At 43.1% G+C, this 23,660-nt stretch overlaps 1 protein-coding gene across 5 annotated transcripts in view; it reads left to right on the top strand.

Moving 5' to 3' along the window:
- Positions 1–23,660, top strand: part of PCDH15 (protocadherin related 15) — an 826,977-nt gene that overhangs the window by 639,524 nt on the left and 163,793 nt on the right. For all 5 annotated transcript variants that reach the window (XM_064464573.1, XM_064464572.1, XM_064464569.1 and 2 more), the window contains 3 exons: positions 247–396; positions 10,096–10,289; positions 18,737–18,869. In XM_064464573.1, coding sequence (XP_064320643.1) covers positions 247–396; positions 10,096–10,289; positions 18,737–18,869 — 477 coding nt within the window. The remainder of the gene's footprint in view (positions 1–246; positions 397–10,095; positions 10,290–18,736; positions 18,870–23,660) is intronic.

Raw genomic sequence — 23,660 nt, 5'->3', positions numbered from 1 at the left:
TTCCCTCTCATTTCTCCTGCTAATCCGGCACAGTGTGGTTTAAAGGCATTTTTTCGTTTTGCCTTTGCCCTGAGTCTTGCAGGCACAAGTTCAGCTGAAGTCTCCTGTAATTTTAAGTGCAGACAAGAATGAAAAATGAAATGCTGATTTTTAGTTGTCATACTGTATTTTCTCACAGTTGGAACTGTATTAAAAACACACCATTAAAATATGTTCCTGTTCTGCTTTTTATTTTTAACCCTGAAGATGACAGCTTCTGATGGTGTGCAGGAGAGTGTCCCCGTGACAGTCAATATCCTGGTGATTGATGCAAATGATAATTCCCCAACCTTCTCCAATATATCATACAACGTCAAGATTTATACAGATATGAGGCCTGGGGAAGGCGTTATAAAGGTAATTTCAGGTCTTTTTATTAGCTTTGTTAACTCACCTTTTGTTAGCAGTAGATGGTCTTGTTAACACAAATTGGAAATGCACTAAAACCAGCTAGACATGACGTTTATCTCTGTCCACTTCAGTAGCTACCTAGCTATTAAAAAGTTGCTAATACTGAATTATAGGCCTGTCTTAGATGTAGAGCTGCAGATCAGCTGTTTCACAAAACCTTTTCATCTGAAAAATATCAGAAGACAAAAACATCCTGTATTAGCTGGATATTGAAATAAAACGTTTTAGGAGAGCAGGTGAACAGTTGAGTAGAACATAACCAGAAATGATTTACCATGTCATAAAACCTTTTGGTTTTTACAGAAGCCTAGTCTCATCTGTTTGTAGAGCAAATGAGCAGTGAAACATGTGTTGAACATGGGCCCAGAGAGAGAAGCAGTTTTAATTAAAGTTTGCAATCACTGATTTACATTTCACTGGAGGTGAATCCTGGTTGCACTGAAGTTAATGGGAAAAGGCTTTTTTGGGTAGTAAATCTTCTAAGATCTCAGCCATGCTCCAGCGTGCTTCCCGGCTAGATGGATGAGATGACAAGATGCTGTTAGTGGAGGTCAGCATTCAAGGATCGTAGAAGGCAGTGGGAGTATTGGAAAAAAGAAAATTCATCAGCTGACTTAAGTAATAAAATACCATTTCCTGAAATATAATCAGGAATTAAGCATTTGAAGGTAACAGTGATTTAACAGTATTAGGAGAGAGTTCAGTGTGTGTTCTGGCATATGCCCTACTTGAGCCTTATTGACTTGCTGCATTTGCTGTCTTTGGAACTTCAGTAATGTTATCCTTGTCTTTTCATCAGTCTGGGCTACGAGTGCTTAAAAAGCATCAATGAGAGCCATGGGAACATTTTCAGCAACCTTTGAGGGAAAGATAAACAATTTGAATCTAATCAAGTTCCTTCAAGCTATGCACGAGGCGGCGGGGGGGGGAAGAGGCCAAATACTGTCATCCTGAATGAGCAAAAGGCAGGCAGAGCTCAGGAGCTGCGCGTAGGGTTTGACATCAGGAGCTTTATTTGCAACATCTCATAAATTCCGAACTCCCTGTACAACCGTGTGGGTTTTGCAAGTACAATACAGTCACTTGGTATTTAAGGTACAGAGATACATACGGTGCTGAAAATGTAAATCAAGGGGTTTTTCCAAAGTATAAGCACTCTAGCCCAAAAATAAATCATTAGGGTTATCACATGGCCTTTGTTGTGCAGAGCACCGGGCAAAGTAGCGTGCTATGGATGTCAAGTATCTGAGTATCTAAATGGTTTTTCCTCTTAAAGGTGCATGTGCCAGGAAACATGAGGCAGATGATGTTGCTAAATGAGATTGCAGCAAGCATGAAAAGAATGGTTTCAGTACCCAAAGTTGGCCTTAAGGACGCTCTGAGCTGCCGGGCTTATGTTTATGATACTTGGGACGAAGTGAAGCAGCTGCTGTGGTTCTCTAAAACAGCTACAATGCTTAGTGCATTTAGTGCTTGTGCGTCCAACGGGAACGTGCTGTTCCGAGGGGCTGCACTTTCTGGTGTTTCAACTGCAAATATTTTCAGCCCCTGGAGGCGTGCAAAGAGCAGGAGTACAAATTTCTTGGTAAATTGTTCCTTCTGAGAAAAAGCAAGAGGGCGGCTCTGCAAGGCCGTCTGTGTTAGCCTGTGCCCCCAGAATTCGTTTAGCAGAGAAACAGATTACTACTCTGTGAGCAGGTTTGGGCTGAGGCACTGTTACGTTCCTGCTCCTCCGCTGCCCGTCGCAGCAGCTGCCTTTGGCCTTCCAACAACGCCGCTGTGTAACGGCTTGTCTAAAAAGCATGGATCAGATCAATGTAGTTATGCCGATCAGAAACACTGCAAGGACGAACAAGTGTAAAGGCAGAAACGGTAAGAAGAACAGTTTAGATGTGGATATTGTGCAGAACATTTGAATTTAGGTAATGCCTGAAGGGGTCCCTTCTGGAATGAAATTGTGAAGTTGGAAACAAGTAGGGGGGAAGTCAGGCATTAAACTTGCCTTTGCTGAAGGTGTAAATTATTTGGGAAAGCATAAGAGTTCTGAGAGTTTTTCCCTTTCTTCACACTTCTGTCTGCAAGGTCAGCACATGGTTACTTCCAGACTACATGAGTATATAATGTGGTCAGAGGGTAGGAAATTCTGGCTGTTATGGGAGAGGGATTGTGTTTCAGCTAATCTTACATTGCCAGATGATCTGAGTTTATAAACTAACTGACATAAAATAAGCTAGGAGTCATCTTAAGATTTCTGCATACTGTGAAAATGCTGTAATAATGACTTCAGGCTGCTGGGGTATCTGGGAAGTTGCGCACCTTGTTCTTTTGCCTGGGCTGCAGGCACCAAGTCTCATTCAGTGTTACAGGAGTGTGAGAAACGGGATTTGTCTTGTGGAGTTATAAGTAGCCACCGAGTCAGTGGTGCCACAAATACCCGTGGGTTTCCTTAGGCCAGGAAGGTAGGTATGTGCTGCCTGATCACTCTGGTCCTGCTTTATAAATACCTTCTCAAATGAAATACAGATTTTTTAAAAACTGCTAAATCAGTGATTTTGATGATATACTTGGCTTGTTCTCTATATGCAGAGCAAACTCGTCTCGTAAGCCTATCTCATCATTGGTTTAAGAATCATTTGAGATGATCAGCTGTGATAGTTCCCAGAGGAAAATGACCCAGGTCAGATACGATTAGTCTGTACAAAACGCTTTCTCTAATCAGAGAAAGTAGGTTAGAAAAAGAACACTGACCTCCATGAATCTGTACAATCTCATAATCATCTGCACATAAGCACTAGCTTGTGCTTAACTCTCTACTCAGGCTTATTTTCACGGACGATGAACGAAGTGAAGCATGTCATCTTTCTACAAAAATGCGAATTTCTGGTATAGCAATGCAAGTGCTCTCATGTCGATCCCACTTTGCCTTTATTATCCTGAGGGCAGTAAGAGATCGAGATTTTTTTTTCATTTTATTTGCTGAGTGCAATTGCGTGAAAATTTACAAATAACCCCGGTTTGTACTTGCCTGTTGTCCCATTTTGTGGGTAATTGTTTTGATCTTACTTCTGGAAAAAACCACCAAACATGTTAGTTAATAGTTTAGGTAACCCCCCCCAAAAAAGGTAAATTAAAAAATCCTTAGGCTCTGTGTCAAAATAACCACAAATAGCAGGGAAAAAAAATCATTACAAGTAAAATTCGATCTCCCCCCCCAGGTGGTTAGAGCAAGGCATTTCCCTCTTTCCCATTGCCTTTAAGAGAAGTGAGCAAAACAGTGGAAACGAATTTGCATCCTACTGAGTTGCTTTGGTTTCATCTGGGAGCCTGGTGGTGGTGGGTGACGGACCTTTTGCCGTCCAGCTCTATGTGTGTGCTGCAGCTTTGCAGCACTGCTCGTGTGTTTTTCGAAAGTTGGTGGGTATCGTGATAGAGGAGGTTCTGTCCCCTTCATAGGGACAGCCTCCCTCCGCTTTCTGGGGATACAGAGTGGAGCATGAAATCTCTGCTCGCTGACTTCTTGGGCACGGGCTATGGCAGTACCATCGGGGTGTTGAAAGCACAACTGGCTTGGGAAGTTTTTATTTCAGTCTCTGAGTACTTGTGAGATTGATTTTTGCCTTGGTTTTGTCAGTTAAGTTTAAGTGTGTGCGTATTCTCTCCCTTTCAGCTTGAGAATTTCTTACCTGATTTTTTCCTTCTGCTTTTATAGGTATTTTATTGTGCTCCCTGAGCGAGACAATAGCTGACTGAGAAGTGTCATTTTAAAATGTCTGATAAATAAAATGTATCACTAGAATGACCGATTAATACTAATCCTATTAAAGTACTTAATTCCATCTTTTTTTATACTATTATAATTTTGCTGTTCTCTTTCCCACTTTTCTATCAGGACTTTCTTCCCGTGATTCAGATATTTATAGCAGTTACACATTGATGGGTGGAGTGTGCAACCGTAATGCAATAATATTTCACATAAGTAAATCCACTCTGTTTCTTTAGACACCTCTCATTTCTATCTACAGCATAAACTGTGCAGGGCACAGAGAATATTGAGCATGAAAATGAGAGAGCTGAGAACGGATAGAGGATGGCAAAAAAACGTTGCCCACCTAAATCTTTGTGTAAAGTTACCTGAAGGTCAAAGAATTCCTTGGCCCATGAATAGATTTAGCGTATGTTCTCTTTACAGTATAACTACAGAACTGGCCTTAAGAATTATATGCTGTTCTTACTCTGCTTTAAATTTATGAAACCAAAATAACTTATTTTCAATTCATCTGTGTATCTTCATTTCTACCTCATTTCCTGTTGCAGAGGTATGACCCATGTGCAGGGGCTCTCTAATAAGAACAATTAAATAACTCCATGATTGAAAATGGAAAACAAGCTACGCAGAGGATTGGTGCATTGCCTGTTCGCCTGCCGTGAGCTGAAACAATTCTGCCTCAGGTCACCAGTGCGAGTTAATTTGGAGGCCCTGCCCCAGATCTGGTTACCCACAGCACTTAACTTCACACATCCCGGCGTAAACGGCCGTTGTGCTAAGGTCAGAAATGAAAGCAAAAAGATAAAACACGGTAAAACTGCAGGCACTAACGTTTCTATCGCTTATCTCTTGCTCACGGTAGAATTGGACTCGAGCAGTACCAGTACTTTCAGCTGTACACGGGGACAAATGTTACTTGGAGCCATTCAATAAATGTCTCCCCTGGGACTGTTTTGCCGTTACCCCAAACGCGGCGTCTCAGTGCTGGATCACTACTACTTTTTTTAAACAACGTCTTTTCATTCCCTGCACATACGGACCTGTGACTCGAGCCCTCCTTGCGTATGGACGCGTACTAAATTGTGTATCAGAGACGTGTTTGGGTATTTGCAGCTGGGCATATGCTCATGGTTTGCGGCTCTTAAACGTGCACCTTGCTATGAAGCCACAGAACAATTTAAAGGAAATCTTCACAAAAGTCATCTCCAAACCACGCTTCAGGTTTTATTTATGTGGTTATTTGCAACCCTCTGCCTTTAAGTCCCCATCAGCATACTGATTTCCAGCTACAAAGTAAATGTTATTAGCAGAAGCAGAAACCAAAACTGGGTTATGTATGCATTTCTCAGTAAGTGCAGTTATGTGTTCAAGTGAAAATATAATGGACAGGGATGTACTGAAATGTCGGAAGGAAGATATTGCGAAAGTATTTTGACCTGCTCTATGTTAGTGTTACGTTTCGTGAGCCCAAGTTTAGGAATATCTCCATCACAATCCTGTATGCCCCTGACACACAGAAACTTATTACCGCTTTTCCTGTTGCAACCAGTGGCTGAGATGAACTGCCGAGCCCCAGAAGGACAAGCAGGGTGTGTAGTTGCCATCTGTGCTCTGGCAGGCCAGCGTTTTTCACTGGTACGCTGCTCTGGAGAGCAACTGTACTCTTTCCTTGGCGCTGTTACACCACGTAAACGTGCACCCAAGGTGGCTGCGGAGCCTTGCGCTCCCCTGCCTGGAGCACTCGCTCCGAGACAGCCGCTGGGAGGCGAACCGGCGTGACTTGTGGCGTCCGCAGGACGCGCTTTGGGTCAGCACCAGTCAGACCGACTTTGCCAAACGTTCAATTTGTTGAAAAACGTAGGGTTACTGGAAAGGTTGGTAATCACTTTATCTGTTCGCGGCAAGGTCCCGAAAAGTGTTGCTGCGGAAAGGCTGTAGGTCAAATGTTGAAGTCCCGTGTCCTCCAAGTGTGAAGTGGGGCTGAACAGAGCTTATATAGCGACCAGGAATGTGTCTTTGTAAACGGTAAGGCTGTCTTTGCAAGTCTCCTTTTCCTTCCAAGAAAACTACTTCTTGCTGCAGTAGAATATGCACCTGTTTTGCAAAACGTTCAATATATTAAATGTTAATGTAACGAAGCTGAGGCTGCTAGGTGGAGGAAGTTTCTAAGGAAATTAAAATAAATCTTGTTTTATACTTCTTTCCGTGTATTTTAGACTGTGTTTCTCAAATCTTGTTAGCTATGAAGCTCTACCAGTCTGGGACAGAGGAGATGGAATTTATAGAATCATATATTATGGCAGCTGTTAAACTTTAATTCTGTTTAATTCCGGTTTTGATTCCTGGTTTTGCCCCCAAAATGTTATTCAAATCACTTATCTTTTCAAGCATTCAATATTTGTAAGTTTAATTAACCTTATTAATCTGTGTACTGTGTAGTCAATTAATTTCCTTTTTTCATGTCATTGCAGTAAAAACTGGCCTTGTTCCAAATCCGGTCATTAAATGCTTAGGCCCTTGTATTTTGCATAAAACCTTTATTTATCTTTTTGTGTGCATTACTTGTGAAGTTCAGTCCAGGAAGTTATTACAGCACTTTTCTTAACTGCGTCACTTAGTTTGATAGTTATTCTTTGCGAGGCTAATGAACGCAGGCAGTTGTATATAGTAACTATAGAACGAGTGACTAAAGAAACAGGGTTTGAGAGGGTTTTAAGCTCTAAACCCTGAAAGGGTGCAGAAAGTCTGTTTCATATGCTGAGTTTTGGTGAGTTAACTCTGACCGTTGCAAGTGAATATATTGGTATATCGAGGCGTCATACGGGTCGAATGCAAAGTAGGTTCCAAAAGTGCAGCCTTTATAGGATGCCTTTTTCAGAATTTCAAAAGAAAATATAGAATGAGATTTGCTCTCCAAGAATAGCACATGGGTATTAATTTGCTTTTTAAACTTTCAAGAGGAGGTGATCCCTCTTTTGTGATTTTTTTTTTGAGGTATTTTAAGTGTTTATCCTGTGTCTGTGTCAAAATATGATAGGAGGATGAATTAAGAGGATTTGCTCATTCTAGTCCCAACCGTGATCGGTTCACGTTGTTAGAGGGAAGCATCTGTGACAAAGAAATTCAAATAAAATCAGTTTAGATCGAGTTAAGTACTTCTGTGCGTGAAAGAAGCAGAACACTGATTTCTTCAGGAGAAAAGTAACTTAACTAACATGCTTTTCAGTTGATGAACACTGTGTACAAACTATTCCATCTTAAAGATGGTTGGTCCTCCGTGAAGTAGCGCAGGCCCCAACAGCAGTAATAGCTGGCACTCCGAACAAAGAAGGTAAACCCCTCTTCCGTTAATACACCTAAATCGCTTATTTTTTTAGCATTTCAGTTAATTGATTCTGTGTAAGCTATTGTGGCTTAGTTTTTTGCTTTTGAGCAAGTTTTTGAGTTTTCATATGAAATTTTGTATTTCACTGAGCTTAGGTGCATAAAGAACTGAGATTGTCCTTTAAAGCAGCTAGATCCTTGAGTGCTCACACACTCCCCTGGGTGTTTAATGTTGTATGCAAATGTGATTAACTTGAATATTACAGCTTTGGGTTTTATTATTCAATTCCTTTCTTGTTTCTAGTTGCAAGGTTTGGCTTCTACTCTTCTCTTCCAGTTCTTTAGTTTTCCTTGGGCAAAGGTGTTTTGAATCTGTAGGAAGGCTGTGACCTGCGGAAGGTTGAGCACGATGCTATGTTGATTAATAGATTATGTTATATCCTAATGTAGCAGAGACTTGAATGAGTTCCTCTACCTGTCTGCACTGCTGTCACCTTTGAGAGTGTCACAGGGATGAGAAAAGGGTGCCTGGCAGGCAAACATTTAGCCTGCTGTGTTGCCTGGCCCTGGCTGAGATACGATGTCTGTTGACCCTGCCATCGGCTTCACAGCCGTCGCTAAGGTTTTGTGTCATCGTGTGTTATCCTTAAATCCTGGACTTGCAACGTTGCCCACTGGCATGAGTGTTTGTGCCAAGACAGCCAAAGCATATAGGCCGGCAGAGACCTTTTGAGAGGCCACGTGCCTATTCGGTTTGTTTCATTCTCACTTCAGGAGCCCTGCAGGGAATAATTTCTGAGGCTGGGATTTCGTATTGCTTTGTACACCCCGCGGGGGGGCTCTGCTGCTGTACCTGCTGGTGCCCCTTGCCATTTCCCAGCCCAAACTGCTCAGCTGCAGCTGGGAGCAGCAGGAGCCTGTTGTGCCATCGTTCCCTGTCATTTCCACTCACCACTGTTGGTAGCGAGCAGCTGGGTGCACAGGCAGCGCTGCCACTGCCTGCTGCAGCTGTGGCCTCCTGGATGTTCAAGTACTGCTCATACAGCGTTCTGTCACGCCATGCACAGTTTGAGGTAACACAAAGTCATACAAAACTCAGAGCCAGCGAAGAAACCAGTGTGTGTATCAGCAAACCTAACCCCTATGGGAAGAAGACATTCGCCTTAAAGTCCAGAGGTACCGGTGTAGTTGGTGGTATTTTGGTGACTCAACCCTAAACGTAACAGAATGCTGTGCTCCTTTTTGTTGTCTGAATGTCGCGATAATTAAGACGCAATTTTAATCATTGTGCTACATGTCAAGTGATAGGCACTGTGAGCAGTTAGCTGAGTGATTACACCTCATAGGTAGAATAACTTGTGTTATTCTGTATATGTGTAAAGGAAGAGGAGAGGTAAAAGGGCTTAGCTAGGACACGGGGCTGTCAGCTGGTGTGGCTGAGGCATGGGTGCATATTTCTGTTATGGCAGGGGTCTGATTTGAAATCTCAGGTTCCTATTTCTTTGCTCTGTGGCACGGCAGTCAGAGCCATTGGTACTTGACACCTGGCTAAAAGCTAACAAATATGAATACTGAGCTATATTTTTCTGGCCCTGTGTATGAATGTGTGATTTCGCATGGCATGCTAGAGAAGTGGGATAAACCCGTTGCCTTTCCCAGGGGCAAGGTAGGAACCCCCTCATTTCACTGGTGACAGTCACATTCATCATTATAATTTGGGTCTAAATTATTAGGCCTTAGATTTTTCTCATGCTGAGAATCAAAATTGTACAATTATATAGAAGAAATGCTACATGCGAGAGGAATCACAGTCCCAGTAGAGAGGCAGTGTAGAGGCAACAGAGTACAGAAGTATATGCTCGGTTGCATTTATCACACAGCTCTGAGATTGTCCCCACAAGCACAGCCTTCCAGGTAGGTGGTGTCACATCGCCACGTGAAATGAGCCTTGCGTGTCGGCGAGGTGCGTGGTTGTGCCTCCAGCGGGGGTATCCATATGCCATTGCCCTTCCACTTGGCTTCCTTGATGGTACACGCACACGTGAGTAATACACACACTGTTCTCCGGCTCCACACAACGAAGGCTTGTAATGCAAGACCTGGATATTAGAATTTCTGGCAGTAACAAGGCTGTCACTTTGAAGAGTGTAGAGAGAGATGGGAACTTGCAGTAATTAAATACAATCCTCTTGTTAGATTTGCGACACAATAAGTATCTTCCCACCCCCACTCCCCCTTTTATAGGAAGTGTTATAAATTCCAATCCACAGAGAGTAAATTTGGTCTTAATTAGTTTTCTTAATTCGTATCTTAAAGTAATTTGCCTGCAATCTTAGGTAAGCAGTTTTTCTCTGCTTCATGATGTTTTTACACCTATTGTCCTTCATTTAAATTGTATCCTTGTTGTACAGTAATTAGAAGTTACGGCATATGTTACAGGTGTTCAAGTTTTTCCCTCATCTCTGCTTCCTCTACCCCTACTGAGTTGCCTTATAAAAAACTATTAAACTATGACACTGAACCATGCGTGCTGACATTCTGGTTTTGAATTGCAGCTCACTGCTGTAGATGCGGACGAGGGACCCAATGGACACATAGTATATGAAATTTTGGCTGGGGATCAGGGAGACTTCATCATCAATGACCGAACAGGCCTTATCACCATTGCTCCAGGAGTTGTATTGTCAGTGGGGCAATCCTATGCTCTCACTGTCAAAGCATCTGATAGTGCTCCTCCTGCGCAGAGAAGGTAATTCATCTTATAATGAACCTAATTTTTTAATTGGTGCTTAGCAGTGCATAAGAAGCGTGGCACACCCTTGTGTCTATAATTCCACACTGTAATACGATTCAATGTGCTGTGTTTGGTGTGAGGATCACATTTTGGAAAAGTGTAATATTAGAAATCTTTCACTTTTTGTTTTTTATTTATTTATATTTTCCTTACAGTACACAGTTTTCATTATTTCGTTTGCTTGTAATGGTCTGGTTTTTAAAAGTTCACATTGTGCTGTCACTGTGCACGCCCATCTGCTACAAGAAATTGAAGTGAAGGGATGTAAGGAAGAAAGTAAGTGAGAAGGGAGATGCTTTTGGTTCCGAATGCAGCTTGCTGTGATGCAGAAGACATCAGAAATAGTCTGGTTGCTGAGCTGGAGACCTTCTCTCCAGGTATAGGGTGTGCAAGGTCATCTAGCCTTGGCATGCCGTGGACATACCCGACAGGCTGTGCGAATGGTGAGCAATGCTCCCACTAAGATCTAAATTCTCACTGGCAGAATTATTTCATTATTTCTGTTCTCCGCCAGCTGACAGAGAGCAGCAGCCTGCAGATTTAGTATGGGTAGAACGTGATGCTTCCAAAAGAATAAAAATATTGAGTCCTGCTTTCACGAAGGTGTAGGGGTGGTGCATCAAAGTGGCACTCGTGTTCTGGGCCTGGTATTGATAGTGTGACAACCTCATTCTCCAAAGAAGATGACAGAGAGCAACAGTACTTTCCAGCATTTAAATGTCCCACAACCTTCCCTCTTTTCCTCACATGGAGAATGTAAGAAGGAAAGAGAACACCAAAGTGGCATTTCAGTTATTGGCTTTTCTTCAGGACCTGCTGCTTCTGTCAAGTCTCCAAGAAAGCAGCTCATACTGTTCTGTACAGAATTTAAAATTACATTTCCTAATCTGTGAAGTATTCAGATTGCTGGATTAGTCATAAAACTAATATCTGGTAACACAGTCTTCCAGCTGAATTTTATTCTCCTTTCCCTCTGTTGCTTGCCGCCTTGATAAGCCCTTTCTTAGGGTAGCTGATAGTAGGCTGTTAGTGCAAAGGGGAAGATTGTGGACCATTATGCACTTACTTTTGTGTAGTACTAGCATAGTATTAAAGTGGAGGAGAAAAATCGATAATGCCACTTCAGAGAACTTCAGAATCCAGCCACGTGGTCCCAACAACGGTAGCCCCTACAATACAGCTTTGATTGCTATCAGCTCCTTTTATGTTTGAGAAATCCTTATATTGTCTAAAAATACATACTTCTGATGATGTATGTTGGGAGCATGTGCTTCCTCCTCTGAAAATGTCTTTATTGCAATAATCTTCCAAAGTGGAAAAGCTCTCCTTTCTTGTCGTTTCTGCTTGTCTCCCCTTTTATGGAATTAGAGCATGTAATTTGCTTCATAGCTTTTAATGTGTGTTCAAAAAACCATTCCACCTGGGCAGTATTCCTGTAGCTGGCATGGGTGGCCCTGGGGCGAAGCTGGCCTTGGCCTGAGGTGTATTTGGGCTCCAGAGCTGTTTTCTGTGCGTGTGTAGATTAAAAAAATCAGAGGGAGGGCAACTGGAGCTTCAACAAGGTGCCATGGAGAATGAAAGTGGACAACTCCTACTGTCTGGTAGGGGACATTTGGATAAAAAGATTTCGCTGCCGTCCTGATGTTCTTTCTGTAAGGCAGGAAAACCAGGAATGAGCTGGTGGTGCTTGAAGCAGCCTCCTATCATTCTATGCAGAGAAAAGCCAGGGAGAGCTTATGTGGGTGACAGCTCTGAGGTCTTTAAAACTGTCCTTTTGCATCTCTGTAGTTCATTCCTTCTGTCTGCGAGCTGGTTAGTACCTCGCAGTTGGGGTTGTACAAACTTCTTGCTCCTTCTCATGCAAAGTTGCCATGTTGTGTTAGGTGGTTCACGTTGCCTTGGTGGAGGCAATAACCAGTATTTGAGATTTCTAGGAATGGGCTAGGTCTAGCCAGACATTACGTATCTGTGCAGGCAGGAAGGTGTGTCCCCTGTAACATAAATAAATAACCAAAGGATTTTTAATGTAATTTTAAATATTAAGTGTTTTTTCCCAAAGCTGTGTTCTGCTGCAGGACGCACCAGGCTAACTGTAGTCATGTGTAAACTGCCTGGGTTTCAATTATCCCCTGGCTTATGCACAAAGCAGGACCCAACTGCTAAACCTGGCTCAGGAACTGTAGCTTTGTAGCCTTTGTGAGCACAAATTCAAATTGAAATGCATTCTGTGTAGATGTTTTGCACATTTGACGCATTAAATTCTTGGCGGGTGACTGTGCATAAAACAGGATATTTTGTTGAGTATTATTAAAGTTTCTATCTGTAGCAAGCATCATTAATGTAAGTTATTGAGGTATATTTAAGTCCACTTACGTACTTCAAGTGTACTTAAGTTTCTACAAAGTATAGAAGTTTAACAATTTAGCTTTTTAGAACTAAAGTTATAGGTAAGCATATAGTGATTAGCAGTTTCTGTAACTGAAAAAAAGAACAACATTTGTAAAATCAAACAGTTCCAGACCATAGCCTTTTCACCATTGACCTCAGATTCCTGTACAGTGGAAGCATTTCACTTAGTTATAACAGTGATTCGCCAGATCAAGTCCAATCTAGAAAGTACTTGATCATAAGACTATTGAAATACATACACTTTCTCTTTCACTTGCATATGCGGAGATTGTTTGGCCAAAGGTATATTGGTCCACATATGTATAAATATATTAATTATACATTTTATAATATAGTTATATGTGGAAAGCACACAGTGTTAAAGCAGAGACAGGGACGTAGTCTCAATTACTTGTTGACCATGCTTTCCTTGCATTACCATTTAGCTGAAGTATCATAGAACCCAGGATAATTTGGGTTGGAAGGGACCTTTAAAGGTCATCTGGTCCAATGCCCCTGCAGCGAGCAGGGACATCGTCAACTAGATCAGGTTGCTCATTGCCCCGTCCAACCTGGCCTTGAATGTTTCCAGGGATGGGACATCGACCGCCTCTCTGGGCAACCTGGGCCAGCAGTTCACCACCCTCACAGTAAAAAAGTCTTTTCCTTATACCCAGTCAAAATCTACCCTCCTTTAGTTTAAAACCATCACCCCTTGTCCTGTCACAACAGGCCTTGCTAAAGAGATTGTCCCCATCTTTCCTACAGCCCCCCTTTAAGCACTGGAAGGCCGCAATAAGGCCTCCCCACAGCCTTCCCTTCCCCAGGCTGAACAACCCCAGCTCTCTCAGCCCGGCCCCACAGCAGAGGGGCTCCAGCCCTCGGAGCATTTCTGTGGCCTTCTCTGGACCTGCTCCATGTCCTTCCTGTGCTGAGGGCCCCGGAGCCGGAGGCAGCGCTGTGTGGGGTCTCACCACAGCAGAGTAGAGGGGCAGAATCCCCTCCCTCGCCCTGCTGGCCACACTGCTTTTGATGAAGCCCAGGATCTGGTTGGCTTTATGGGCTGCAAGTGCACATTGTTGGCTCATGTCCAGCTTTTTACCTACCAGTACCCCCAAGTCCTTCTCTGCAGGGCTGCTCTCCATCCCTTCATCCCCCAGCCTGTATTGATATCGGGGATTGCTCGACCCAGGTGCAGGGCCTTGTTGAAGTTGGCCATGTTGCTTTCATGTGAAGAACCTAATGAGGTCCCCCTGGGCCTACTTCTTGAGCTTGTCCAGGTGCCTCTGGATGACATTCCATCCTTCAGGTGTGTCAGCCACATCAGTCAGCTTGGTGTCATCTGCAAACTTGCTGAGGGTGCAGTCGACCCCACTATGTCATTGATGAAGATATTAAACAGTACTGATCCCAGTATGGACCCCTGAAGGTCATCACTTGTCACCAGTCTCCATCTGGACATTGAGCCATTGACCACTACCCTCTGGATGCGACTGTCCAACCAGTTCCTCACCCTCTGAACAGTCCAACATCAAATCCGTATCTCTCCGATTTAGAGAGAAGGATGCTGTGGGGGACCCTGTCAAAGGCCTTACAGAAGTCCAGACAGACACCATCTGTGGCTCTTCCCTTGTCCACTGATGTAGTCACTCCATCATCACAGGAGGCCGCCAGGTTGGTCAGGCAGAGCTTGCCCTTGGTGAAGCCTTGAATCACCTCCCTCTCCTCCATGTACCTTAGCGTAGCTTCTAGGAGGATCTGTTCCATGATCTTCCCAGGCACAGAGGTGAGGCTGACAGGTTGGTAGTTCCCCGGCTCCTCCTTTCTACCCTTTTTAAAGATGGGCACAATGTTCCCCTCCTTCCAGTCCCCAGGGACTTCACCTGAATGCCATGGCTTTTCATATATCACAGAGAGTGCTTTGGCAACTATGTCAGCCAGTTCCCTCAGGACTCTGCGATGCATCTCATCAGGTCCCATAGATTTACATATGTTCAGGTTCCTCAGGTGGTCACAAACCTGATCTTCTCTGACTCCCCCAGACCCTGTCTTGTGGTCCATCCACTTCAGAGGTGAGGGAAGAGAGGTTGCCAGTGAAGGCTGAGGCAAAGAAGTGGTTGAGTACCTCAGCCTTCTCATTCATTATTACCAGTTTTCCAGTCACGTTCATTGGGGCAGTACACTTTCTTTGACCTTCCTTTTGTGGCTGACATACCCATAGAAGCCCTTCTTACTATTCTTTGCATCCCCTGCCAAGTTCAGCTGCAGCCGTGCCTTGGCCCTCCTGACCCCATCCCTACACAACCAGGCAGGGTCCCTATACTCTTCCCAGGATACCTGGCCCTGCTTCCACTGCTTGTGCGGTTCCCTCTTGCTCTTTAGTTTGACCAGCAGGTCTCGGCTTATCAATGCTGGTCTCTTGCCTTTGTTTCCGGATTTCTTACACCTGGGGGTTGTAAAAGCCACATTTCCATGCTTATGTGAGTTTGTGAGCGCTAGTGAGTTCCTGAGCTCTGTTCTGTCCTCAGTGTATCCAGCTGTCCCTGCAGTGTTAGAACACCAGCTGAAGCTGTTGGAAAGTTCAGCTCTGTTTCCTTTCCCTTGCCAAAGCAGATTTTGCCAGCCACTTAAATTATATATATATGTATATAAATGTATATAACATACAAAAAACTCATGGGTTAAAATTACAAAGCACTAGTAAAAATGATTGGAAATTTTAAAAATAGCAGTTTAATATGATAGTGCTTTTAGTTTGCAAACTACTAGTGCTTTACTTTTGTGATATTGCCTTAAAGATTTGATGAAAATTTGCTTACTATTGTGGTGAATATAAACCATTGGGGGTTTTTTTAGAGCTTGATAAATCATCTTGGGCATTTTTAAGATGTAGCAGGATCAGGGAAAAAAAAAGGATACAGAACAATATATTTTTATTAAATATTCAGCAGTGGAAGAAAAATGCATGCTAAACTGCAACTATTTGGATGTGTGTATCATGCACAGACAGCAGCTATCCCGAGAAAATATGCAGCTCAAGTGATATTTTGTCCGCTAATTCATTGTGTCTGTTGCTGAGCATTTGGTGATAGTATATTTTTTTTTTTTTTACTCCAACAATGTAAGTGTGGAACATCAATTCAGAAAGATTAGTGGGATATGAGGGAGTATTTTAAATAGACAAGACGACAGGAAATTACAATAGTTTATAAGGAGGTAATCTACACTGAGTGATCGACTTTAGCCGTAATCGTCCATCTTCCCCTGATTACAGTGGTTTTGTTCCTATCTATTGAGTTAGTAATCTGCAAATTCAGCTTCTTAAATGCCCAAGGATATGACAGATGGGAAGGCTCTATCATTCACTGATGCATTTCAGTGCAAGTTAGGCACTTGTTTAAAGTTTGATTAAATCAAAGAAGGACCCGGCTAGACTTTGAACATCAAAGCGGTAAGATTCTCAACTCCTGTATTTGTAGATGGGCACGAATCTGGCACTTGCTGCACAGAGACACAGCTGTGGCAAGGCAGCAACCGCAGCATCCCTGCCCATGGGAAGCACGGCATTGCCCTGGACTAGCTGGTAGCCAGGGTTTTGGGGCACAGCTGGATGTTTGCTAAGCTGTCGTGACGTGGCTAGCAGTGGAGCAGTTGAACGTTTAAGGCTTGTCAGAGTCAACTTGAATATATTGTTAATATATAGGTGGTGGGTTGACCTTGGCCAGCTCCTAGATACCCTCCCAGCCACTCTTTCATGCTCCCTCTTCAACAGGACAGGGAGAAAATAAAGTGAGAAAGCTCATGGATTGAGATAAAGACAGGGAGGTTGCTTACCGATTACCATCACAGCAAAAAGAGGCTCAACTTGGGGAAAATTAATTTAACTTACTGCCAATTAAAATGGGTTCACATGGTGAGAAATAAAAACAAAGACTAAAATGACAACTTCCACCAACTCCCCTTTTTTTCCCAGGCTCAACTTCACTCCTTCATTCCCAGCTGCCCCCATAGCGCTCAGGGGTAAAGGTGGGGAATGGGGGTTCCCGTCAGCGTGTAACCACCTGCTGTGCTGTTCCTTCCTCCCACACCTTTCCCTGCCCCACCGAGGTCTCCCCATGGGTTGCAGGGGAAGGTCTGCTCTAGCACCCGGAGTTCCTCCTCCTCGGTGCTCACAGGGCTGTCCCTCACACTTTTTTTCCCCTCATTTTTCTCCTGTTTGGAGTCCTAAATCTATTTCCCCAGAGGCATCACCGTCGGGGCTGAGGGGCTCGGCTGTGCCTGGCCGTGGGGCTGTTGGAACTGGCCATGCCCACCCTGGGGCAGCCCCAGCCTCTCCTCGCAGAGCCTCGCTGCTGCCGCCGGGCGCGGGCACCCCGTGCAGTACAACTGACAAGCGTGTCTGTCTCCGGTTCGAAGCAGGCAGCACCGAAGCTGCTCTCGCTATGTGCTCCAACCTGGCCAAAATACGTGGCTGGGTGGTGGAAGGTGGGCGCACCAGGCTGGGTTTTATCCCTTCCTCGTGGGGTGTGGGGCTGCGTGTGTGGATGTGCCCCTAGGGACAGAGCTCCTGGGGCAGCTACCTACGGGTGGGACTTGTCTTTCTGGGCAGAGGAGTTCATGGTTTAGTATCTCGGAGCATGGTCAAAGCCACTGCGTGACATAGCCCTGAAAACGTAGCTGTTTGCACGGTGTTGCAGCGATGGTCTGCCCAGCTCCGACCAGTGGCTTAGAGTTACACAACCTGCTGGCCAAGGGCAGTGGGAAGCATCTGTAACACAGCGGTGACTGTGCTCGGTCAGAATCCTGCATAGTTAATTAAAAATACTGATCAGTGGTGTATCATTTTGGTATTTAATGAACTCTCTCAGTTAACACAGAAGCTGTTTCAATTAAACTGTATCTGGCAATTTCTGGTAGGAGTCTCTAAAAATGTTCGGAGTTTGCCAGCCCCGCAAGAAGCAGCTCATTGTGCATGCTTGTTTTTCTTCTCCCTCCTTTCCCCCGCCAAGACAAAAAAAGAAAAAATTGGGACATCTCCCTTTGCCCTGAAGTGGTTCCGTCACGTCAGCCCTAAAGCTGGAGATTTACCAACTTTGCTAAAGGGCGTATGGGGAGGAAATCTGCACCTGCGGTGTAACGCTTGGTCTCCTCGGGGCTTTGTTCTGGGGAGGGGTACAGATACAACATTCAGGAGAGAAGGCAGATGGGTCGCTGCACAAAGATGCAAGAGAAAGGCCACTTTAAGCCAAATTTTAAATCTCGTTCAACTTCTGGCTACCTTTCTAATTTCGGAGCGGTGGAATAGCAAGTGTGCGTACAACATGGTCTTTGCAGGGTCTGTAGAGGGTGTCAGCGATTCCAGAAGAGCTTTCAGCTTGCTACCTGGAATGCTTTTTGCTGGATACTTGGGTTAGTCGGAGGGTTTGCCAGGTTTCCTTGGTGGGTTTTGTAGCCTCCTGTATTGCCCTGGTTTACTAGTCTGAAGTGGGATCGGGTTTATCTGTGTGAACGACAGCGTTGATACAGCCTTCAATAGAGTTGTGTACATCAGTTTTCTCCCAGAGTTATTCTCTCTGAACATTTTCTGTTCTCTCTCTGCAAAGGTAGCAAACCGCACAACAGCAGGGATGCTCCAGGGGTGGGTATTGCGCTTGGCAGGAGCAGTTACCATCCCAGGATTTGTCATCCTCTTCTAGAGGACACAGTATCACTAGGGGATTATGAGTCGTCTTTTTATGTGGAGTGTGCACTGATGTCTTACTGTTTTGTTTTTCATAAAACACTTGGGCTACTTGTAAAGAAATTATTTAGCTTTTCTTCTGTTAATGTGCCAGCCTGCTTTATTTTTAATGCAGAATGAAAAATATGTCCTGAAGCTTTTAAAGGAGCAAAGGGAGGTTATTAAAGCTAGAGAACACACAGTGTAGAAAATAGACATTGCTGGCTGCCTTGTGTTTGTTGATTTATTGATTTTGACTGGCTTTGATGACTTTTTTCCCCCCCTCGCATTGCAGGAGCTCTATTACTACTGTTTACATTGAGGTCCTTCCGCCCAACAACCAGAGCCCTCCCCGCTTTCCCCAGCTGATGTACAGCCTTGAAGTCAGCGAGGCCATGAGAATTGGAGCCGTTTTGTTAAACCTGCAGGTACAGATGCTTCCCTGTAAGGCTTTACCACGTTCCTTCTGTTTGAGTCCGTGCCATACAGAACCCGGTCCTCACATACAGGGGGAAAGGACAATTTATAGAGGCTGAAAGTTATTTAATTGTCATAAACGGCCCCTTTTACATGGACCATATAGGAAAAGTGCTTACTTGGATATTTCTGTAGCTTCATTTTTGTGTTAAATGTGCTAAAAGGTACTGTTGGCTGCATATGGGACTGAAGTACATGAGAGAAAAAATTCATGAATGGCTCAAAACTTTCAAGCCCTGTGATTTCTTATGTTAAAATACCTAGGTACATATTTGCCAGCAAATGAGAGGAGCTTAGGACTTTCTGCACCTCATTAATAAGGAATTTCAGCAAGATTTTTGGCACTCAGCTTTCTTTAGCCTGGCGTTTTTGAAAAGCATCTGAAGATATTTACTCCCCTTGGTGTATGTGACAGCTGCTGTTGAACAAAAAGCAGAGGTGCCTGTACTGACCACCCGATACAGCTCTGCAAGTGGGAGCAGTGAAAGCACATTAGTCCAGTGTCACTCATAAATAATGCTGCATTGGCACGCTTTGCAGGCCCAGGTTGCTCCTCTGTGTGCTGCTGCATGGTTAATATATCAGCTTTCTCCTAGTTTATTTACTGTTCCCTAAGTTTTTGCTGCAGTGTCTTCTGTCCACATATCTTGAAAGCCAGCTGTTTAAAATAGGTAGATAAATTACAACAGTTTAGATGGGGTTTTTTGGGATCAGGAACTTAATATTCTTATGAAATAATTATGCCCTCAAGTCTAAAGCAGTAAACTCAGTGCAGCATGCACTCTTGAGCATGGTCCTCTCTCCCCTGTAAACATGATAGCTTTATTCAGACTTTGTATAAAGCCATTCAGAGGAAGAAGACTGGAGACACCTGAGCTAAACAGAAACCATAGAGGGCAATAGCCTTAACTGATCTAAGTCAGCGTAGCTCTGCTGAAGCCTGTCGAACTCCGTGGAATTAGGTCAGTTCATATCAGCTGAAGCGTGTGGCTCTGTGTGTTTTGCATATTCAGTAAATGCACAGGAAAAAAAAATAATCTACCCCAAAGCTTGTGAAATAAAGGAACTTTAATTGAGTCACTGGTGCAGGTGAATGGGTAAATGTCTATTAAAATCGTTTGCTGATGAAAGATTAAGGTTGTTATGGATGGTTAAGCTGATACAGTCACCTGCACTGAGGGAGGATGACTCATTTAGCTCAGTGCTGAGAATTAACTTCTGGCATGTCTGTGACGCCTGCGTTGAGTTCAGAAATGAAGAGCTGTGCTGTTCAGGAGCCGTCTGCTCACTGGTGGGGACATGCTTGGTTTTGGAAACCCCAAAGAGCAACAGGAGCCAGGAGCATGCTGAGAAACATTTGTGTTTACTTGACAGGTGTTGGAATATATGGCTGAAGGCCTGGGTGATCTTCGGGAGCAGAGAAACTATTAGCAGGTTTTAGTATTTAAAGATTTTTATGCAATTTAAATGTGGTTAGAAAGCAAACCTCATTGTCGGAATAACCTGTCTGCTTCAATGTTTCACTAAAACCCAAACATTTTGGCTGGATTTTGTTCTCCTTTTCCAACGATCCCTGGTAGTGTAAACTGACTAATCTGGGAAAGGCAGCCCGGGCAGGGCAGGGGAGCTGGAAACTCGTCGGGCCAGCCGGGATGGCGGTGGGCGTTCGGCGGCACCGCAGTGGCGGCAGTTCTCGGGAGCACGGTCTCTCGCTCCGTGCCCAGGATCCCCAGAAATGACCAGTTACTGTGTTTGGGAAGGAGCCAAATGCATCAGTTAAAGAGCTTTGGAAACACATAGAAAAACTTTTCTACTTATTGTGACTGCCTCGTAGATTTATCTTGTATTACCACTATGCTATGCAAGGCTTGGATTCAGCTAGGTTAATGTCTGTTTATGAAAAATACTTCATTGTTACCTCACAAATACATTTGGCTTCCTCTCTAGGGGATTAGTCAAAGACTGTATCTCTTGTAGGGCTGGTGGTCCTGGACCTGAAACACGACGGGCTGTCTTTATAGTGCTAGTTCGGCTGCCTCATTCTGCATTAATATGCCTGTCTGTATTAAAGGACTTCTGGTGTGTGGAGTATATTTCTGTCTTCATCTTTTTTTATTCCCTGTGTAAAATTGGCCAGGATATTTTAAACATTCATAAACTGAGTACTTACGCTAATGAAATCTTGTGCTGTCTTTTCCGGGCAAACAGAAAGTTACCAGTTAGGCATCTTGGGGTTGTTTGTGTCATTTTAACAAAAGCTTAAGGTATTGCCTGTGTTCCATATGAAATATTACCAGACCTCAAATATTTCACAAGTGTTCTCATGTAAATTTTCACACTGATTTTTTCTTTCATGAGTAGCCTTATCAATGCATATTAAGTGTTTTGGACTTAAGGTATGTTTTAGCTGGTGCAGTAGGGTTCAGAGGTTATGCTTTTATGGCTCTCTCTTAGTAATATTTTTAGTGTTGCATACAGCACGAGGGTTATAAGAACTGGGGAAGAGCCAACAAGTTATTCTAAATATTCCAGAGTTAGCAGATCTGAAGATCTGTAAAACATCAGTGTCAATAGCAGTGCAAATGCAGGCGTTTTAAATTTGCCTATTAGACTTTGAAATACATGTTCTAAAAATAAAATATACTTTCTCTTTTTCCGTTAAAATTTTTCACGTGGATGATGGAAGGTTATATTTTCATTTTATACTATTATTTATCTTATAATATACCCAGTTGGTTGTGACTGGTGTTTTAATTAACAACTTTTGAGATTAAGTAATGCAATATTAAATGATCTCTACAGTATTAATTTGTAAATAAACCTCAGAGTTTATTGCATGCCTGGGAGGCATTTCTTGCTTCGTGTTCTGCCAGCCATTATTAAAATATGCAAATGGTGTAATTTTTCTGGGAGTCTGCAAAACAAATGGGCCCATTATCACAGTCCAGTTATGTGCTGAACAAGGAAGCAACATGAAATTATCGTGTACAATTTATGAAGTCACTGTATACAATTTATCTGGAAAACAGTAGGTATAGATTGCTCTTTTCTCATGTGTGAGTCTTCAGTGTTTTTCTTATGCACGCAGTAACTTGCTGTTCTTCGGCTTTAAAAAAGGCAGAAGTTTTTTAAAACAATGATAACAATTTTTCCCGATTTTTTAAGTATGTTGATTAAAAAGTACATTTTCTTTGGACATAAGGAAAAAATTAAATGGACGCGAACCAGTCTGTTATCTTCTGTCTTTTTTAAAGTCTCTTGTCTTGCCATGAATTAATGTAGACCATAAACAAACCTCTGAGGTACCCTTAAATGTGAAGTGAGGACAGGATCCACTGCAGGTAAGGTAAAATGAATGCAAGGGGCCTCTAAAGATAGAAGCAACAATGTGATTCTGGTGATTTATGATCTACCGATAGTCCTCAGAGATGCCAACTAGTCAGGTTTTCTGTATTCGATATTTGTATAGTTTCATATTCTCGGCTAACCCTTTTTCACTTGTCTTTACTGACCGTTCATATCTTCAGCATAAGAACATCTCAGTTCCACTCGCACCCACTAACGTGTTGGCACCTCCTGTCACTCGGTGCTGTCTGTGGACTTTATAAGTATATTTTCTATTCTGTCACTGATGGTAATGAACATATTGATAGGTATTGGAAGAAACATACACCCCTTTGCAGAATTTAGTCAATACTAAATGCTACCCGCTGCTGTCTGACCTTAATTTTTATGATCAGGTTTATTCTTGCTTGATTCCGTCTTCCATTTGGAGACCAGGCTGCCTAAACTTGTTTGTGAAAATTTCACGTAAGGCCGTGTGAAAAGCCTTGCCGTGGCTAAGATGCATTATTACATCCACAGCTTTTTTTCCCTATTTACAAGACCTGTTGCCCCGTTGTAAAAAAGATTAGATTGCTTCGACAGACTTTGTTCTTGAGAAATTTAGCTTCCTGTTATCCATCTCCATATTGTCATCACAGGTACTTACGAATAATTTGATTATTTTTGGTTTTCTGGGAATTACGCTCTACCTGTCTGGTCTGTGATTTCCTGGCTCGTTCCTCTGTGAAAGATGTACCTTGTGTTTGCCCTTCAGCACGTTTGTCCTCTGTGAGTTTTCAAAGAAAGCTGCTAATGGCTTTGAGATTGCTTCAGCCTGTGTTTTTATACACTAGGATGAATTTCATCAGGCTTTAATTTCAGCAAATGATTTAAAGATGATCTATTTATGTACATATTCTCTGCCTTATTCTTTCCCTATTCTCATCTGAGATTTTACCCCTTTGTTGCCATGCTTAATTTTGTTAGCTGCTTGATTGCAGCTGAAATGCAAGGTGTGTTAGCTCTTTGATCTTCTCAACGTCATCCTTCTGCTTTAATACCATGGCACGGTAGCACGCTGCTCAAGTGTCCTCTGTAATTTAAACATTTCTTTCTTATCCTTTGTATTCTTTTCTGTTGCTGTTACAGTTTTGCCTCAACTTTTTCTCACTTTAACCCCATATAGTTGTGCTTGCTTTTTGTTTGTGCTGGTCCCCTTCATCTGATTTAGCCACTATTTTCTATATGCTTCCTTTGGTTAAGGCAAGTTATCTTTTACTAGATTCCCTGTTCTGCCTGCACACTGGAAAAATGTGTGCTTCTGTTCTCAGTATTGGGGGGGTGGTTGGTTTTATCTTATTTTTGTGGGGTTTTTTGTCTTAAGAACTGCTTTTTAGCCGGTCAGCCTAAAGATAAAC

Source organism: Phalacrocorax carbo, chromosome 13 (assembly GCF_963921805.1).
Source record: "Phalacrocorax carbo chromosome 13, bPhaCar2.1, whole genome shotgun sequence".
Lineage (NCBI taxonomy): Eukaryota > Metazoa > Chordata > Aves > Suliformes > Phalacrocoracidae > Phalacrocorax > Phalacrocorax carbo.
This window is presented reverse-complemented; position numbering and strand designations above follow the sequence as displayed.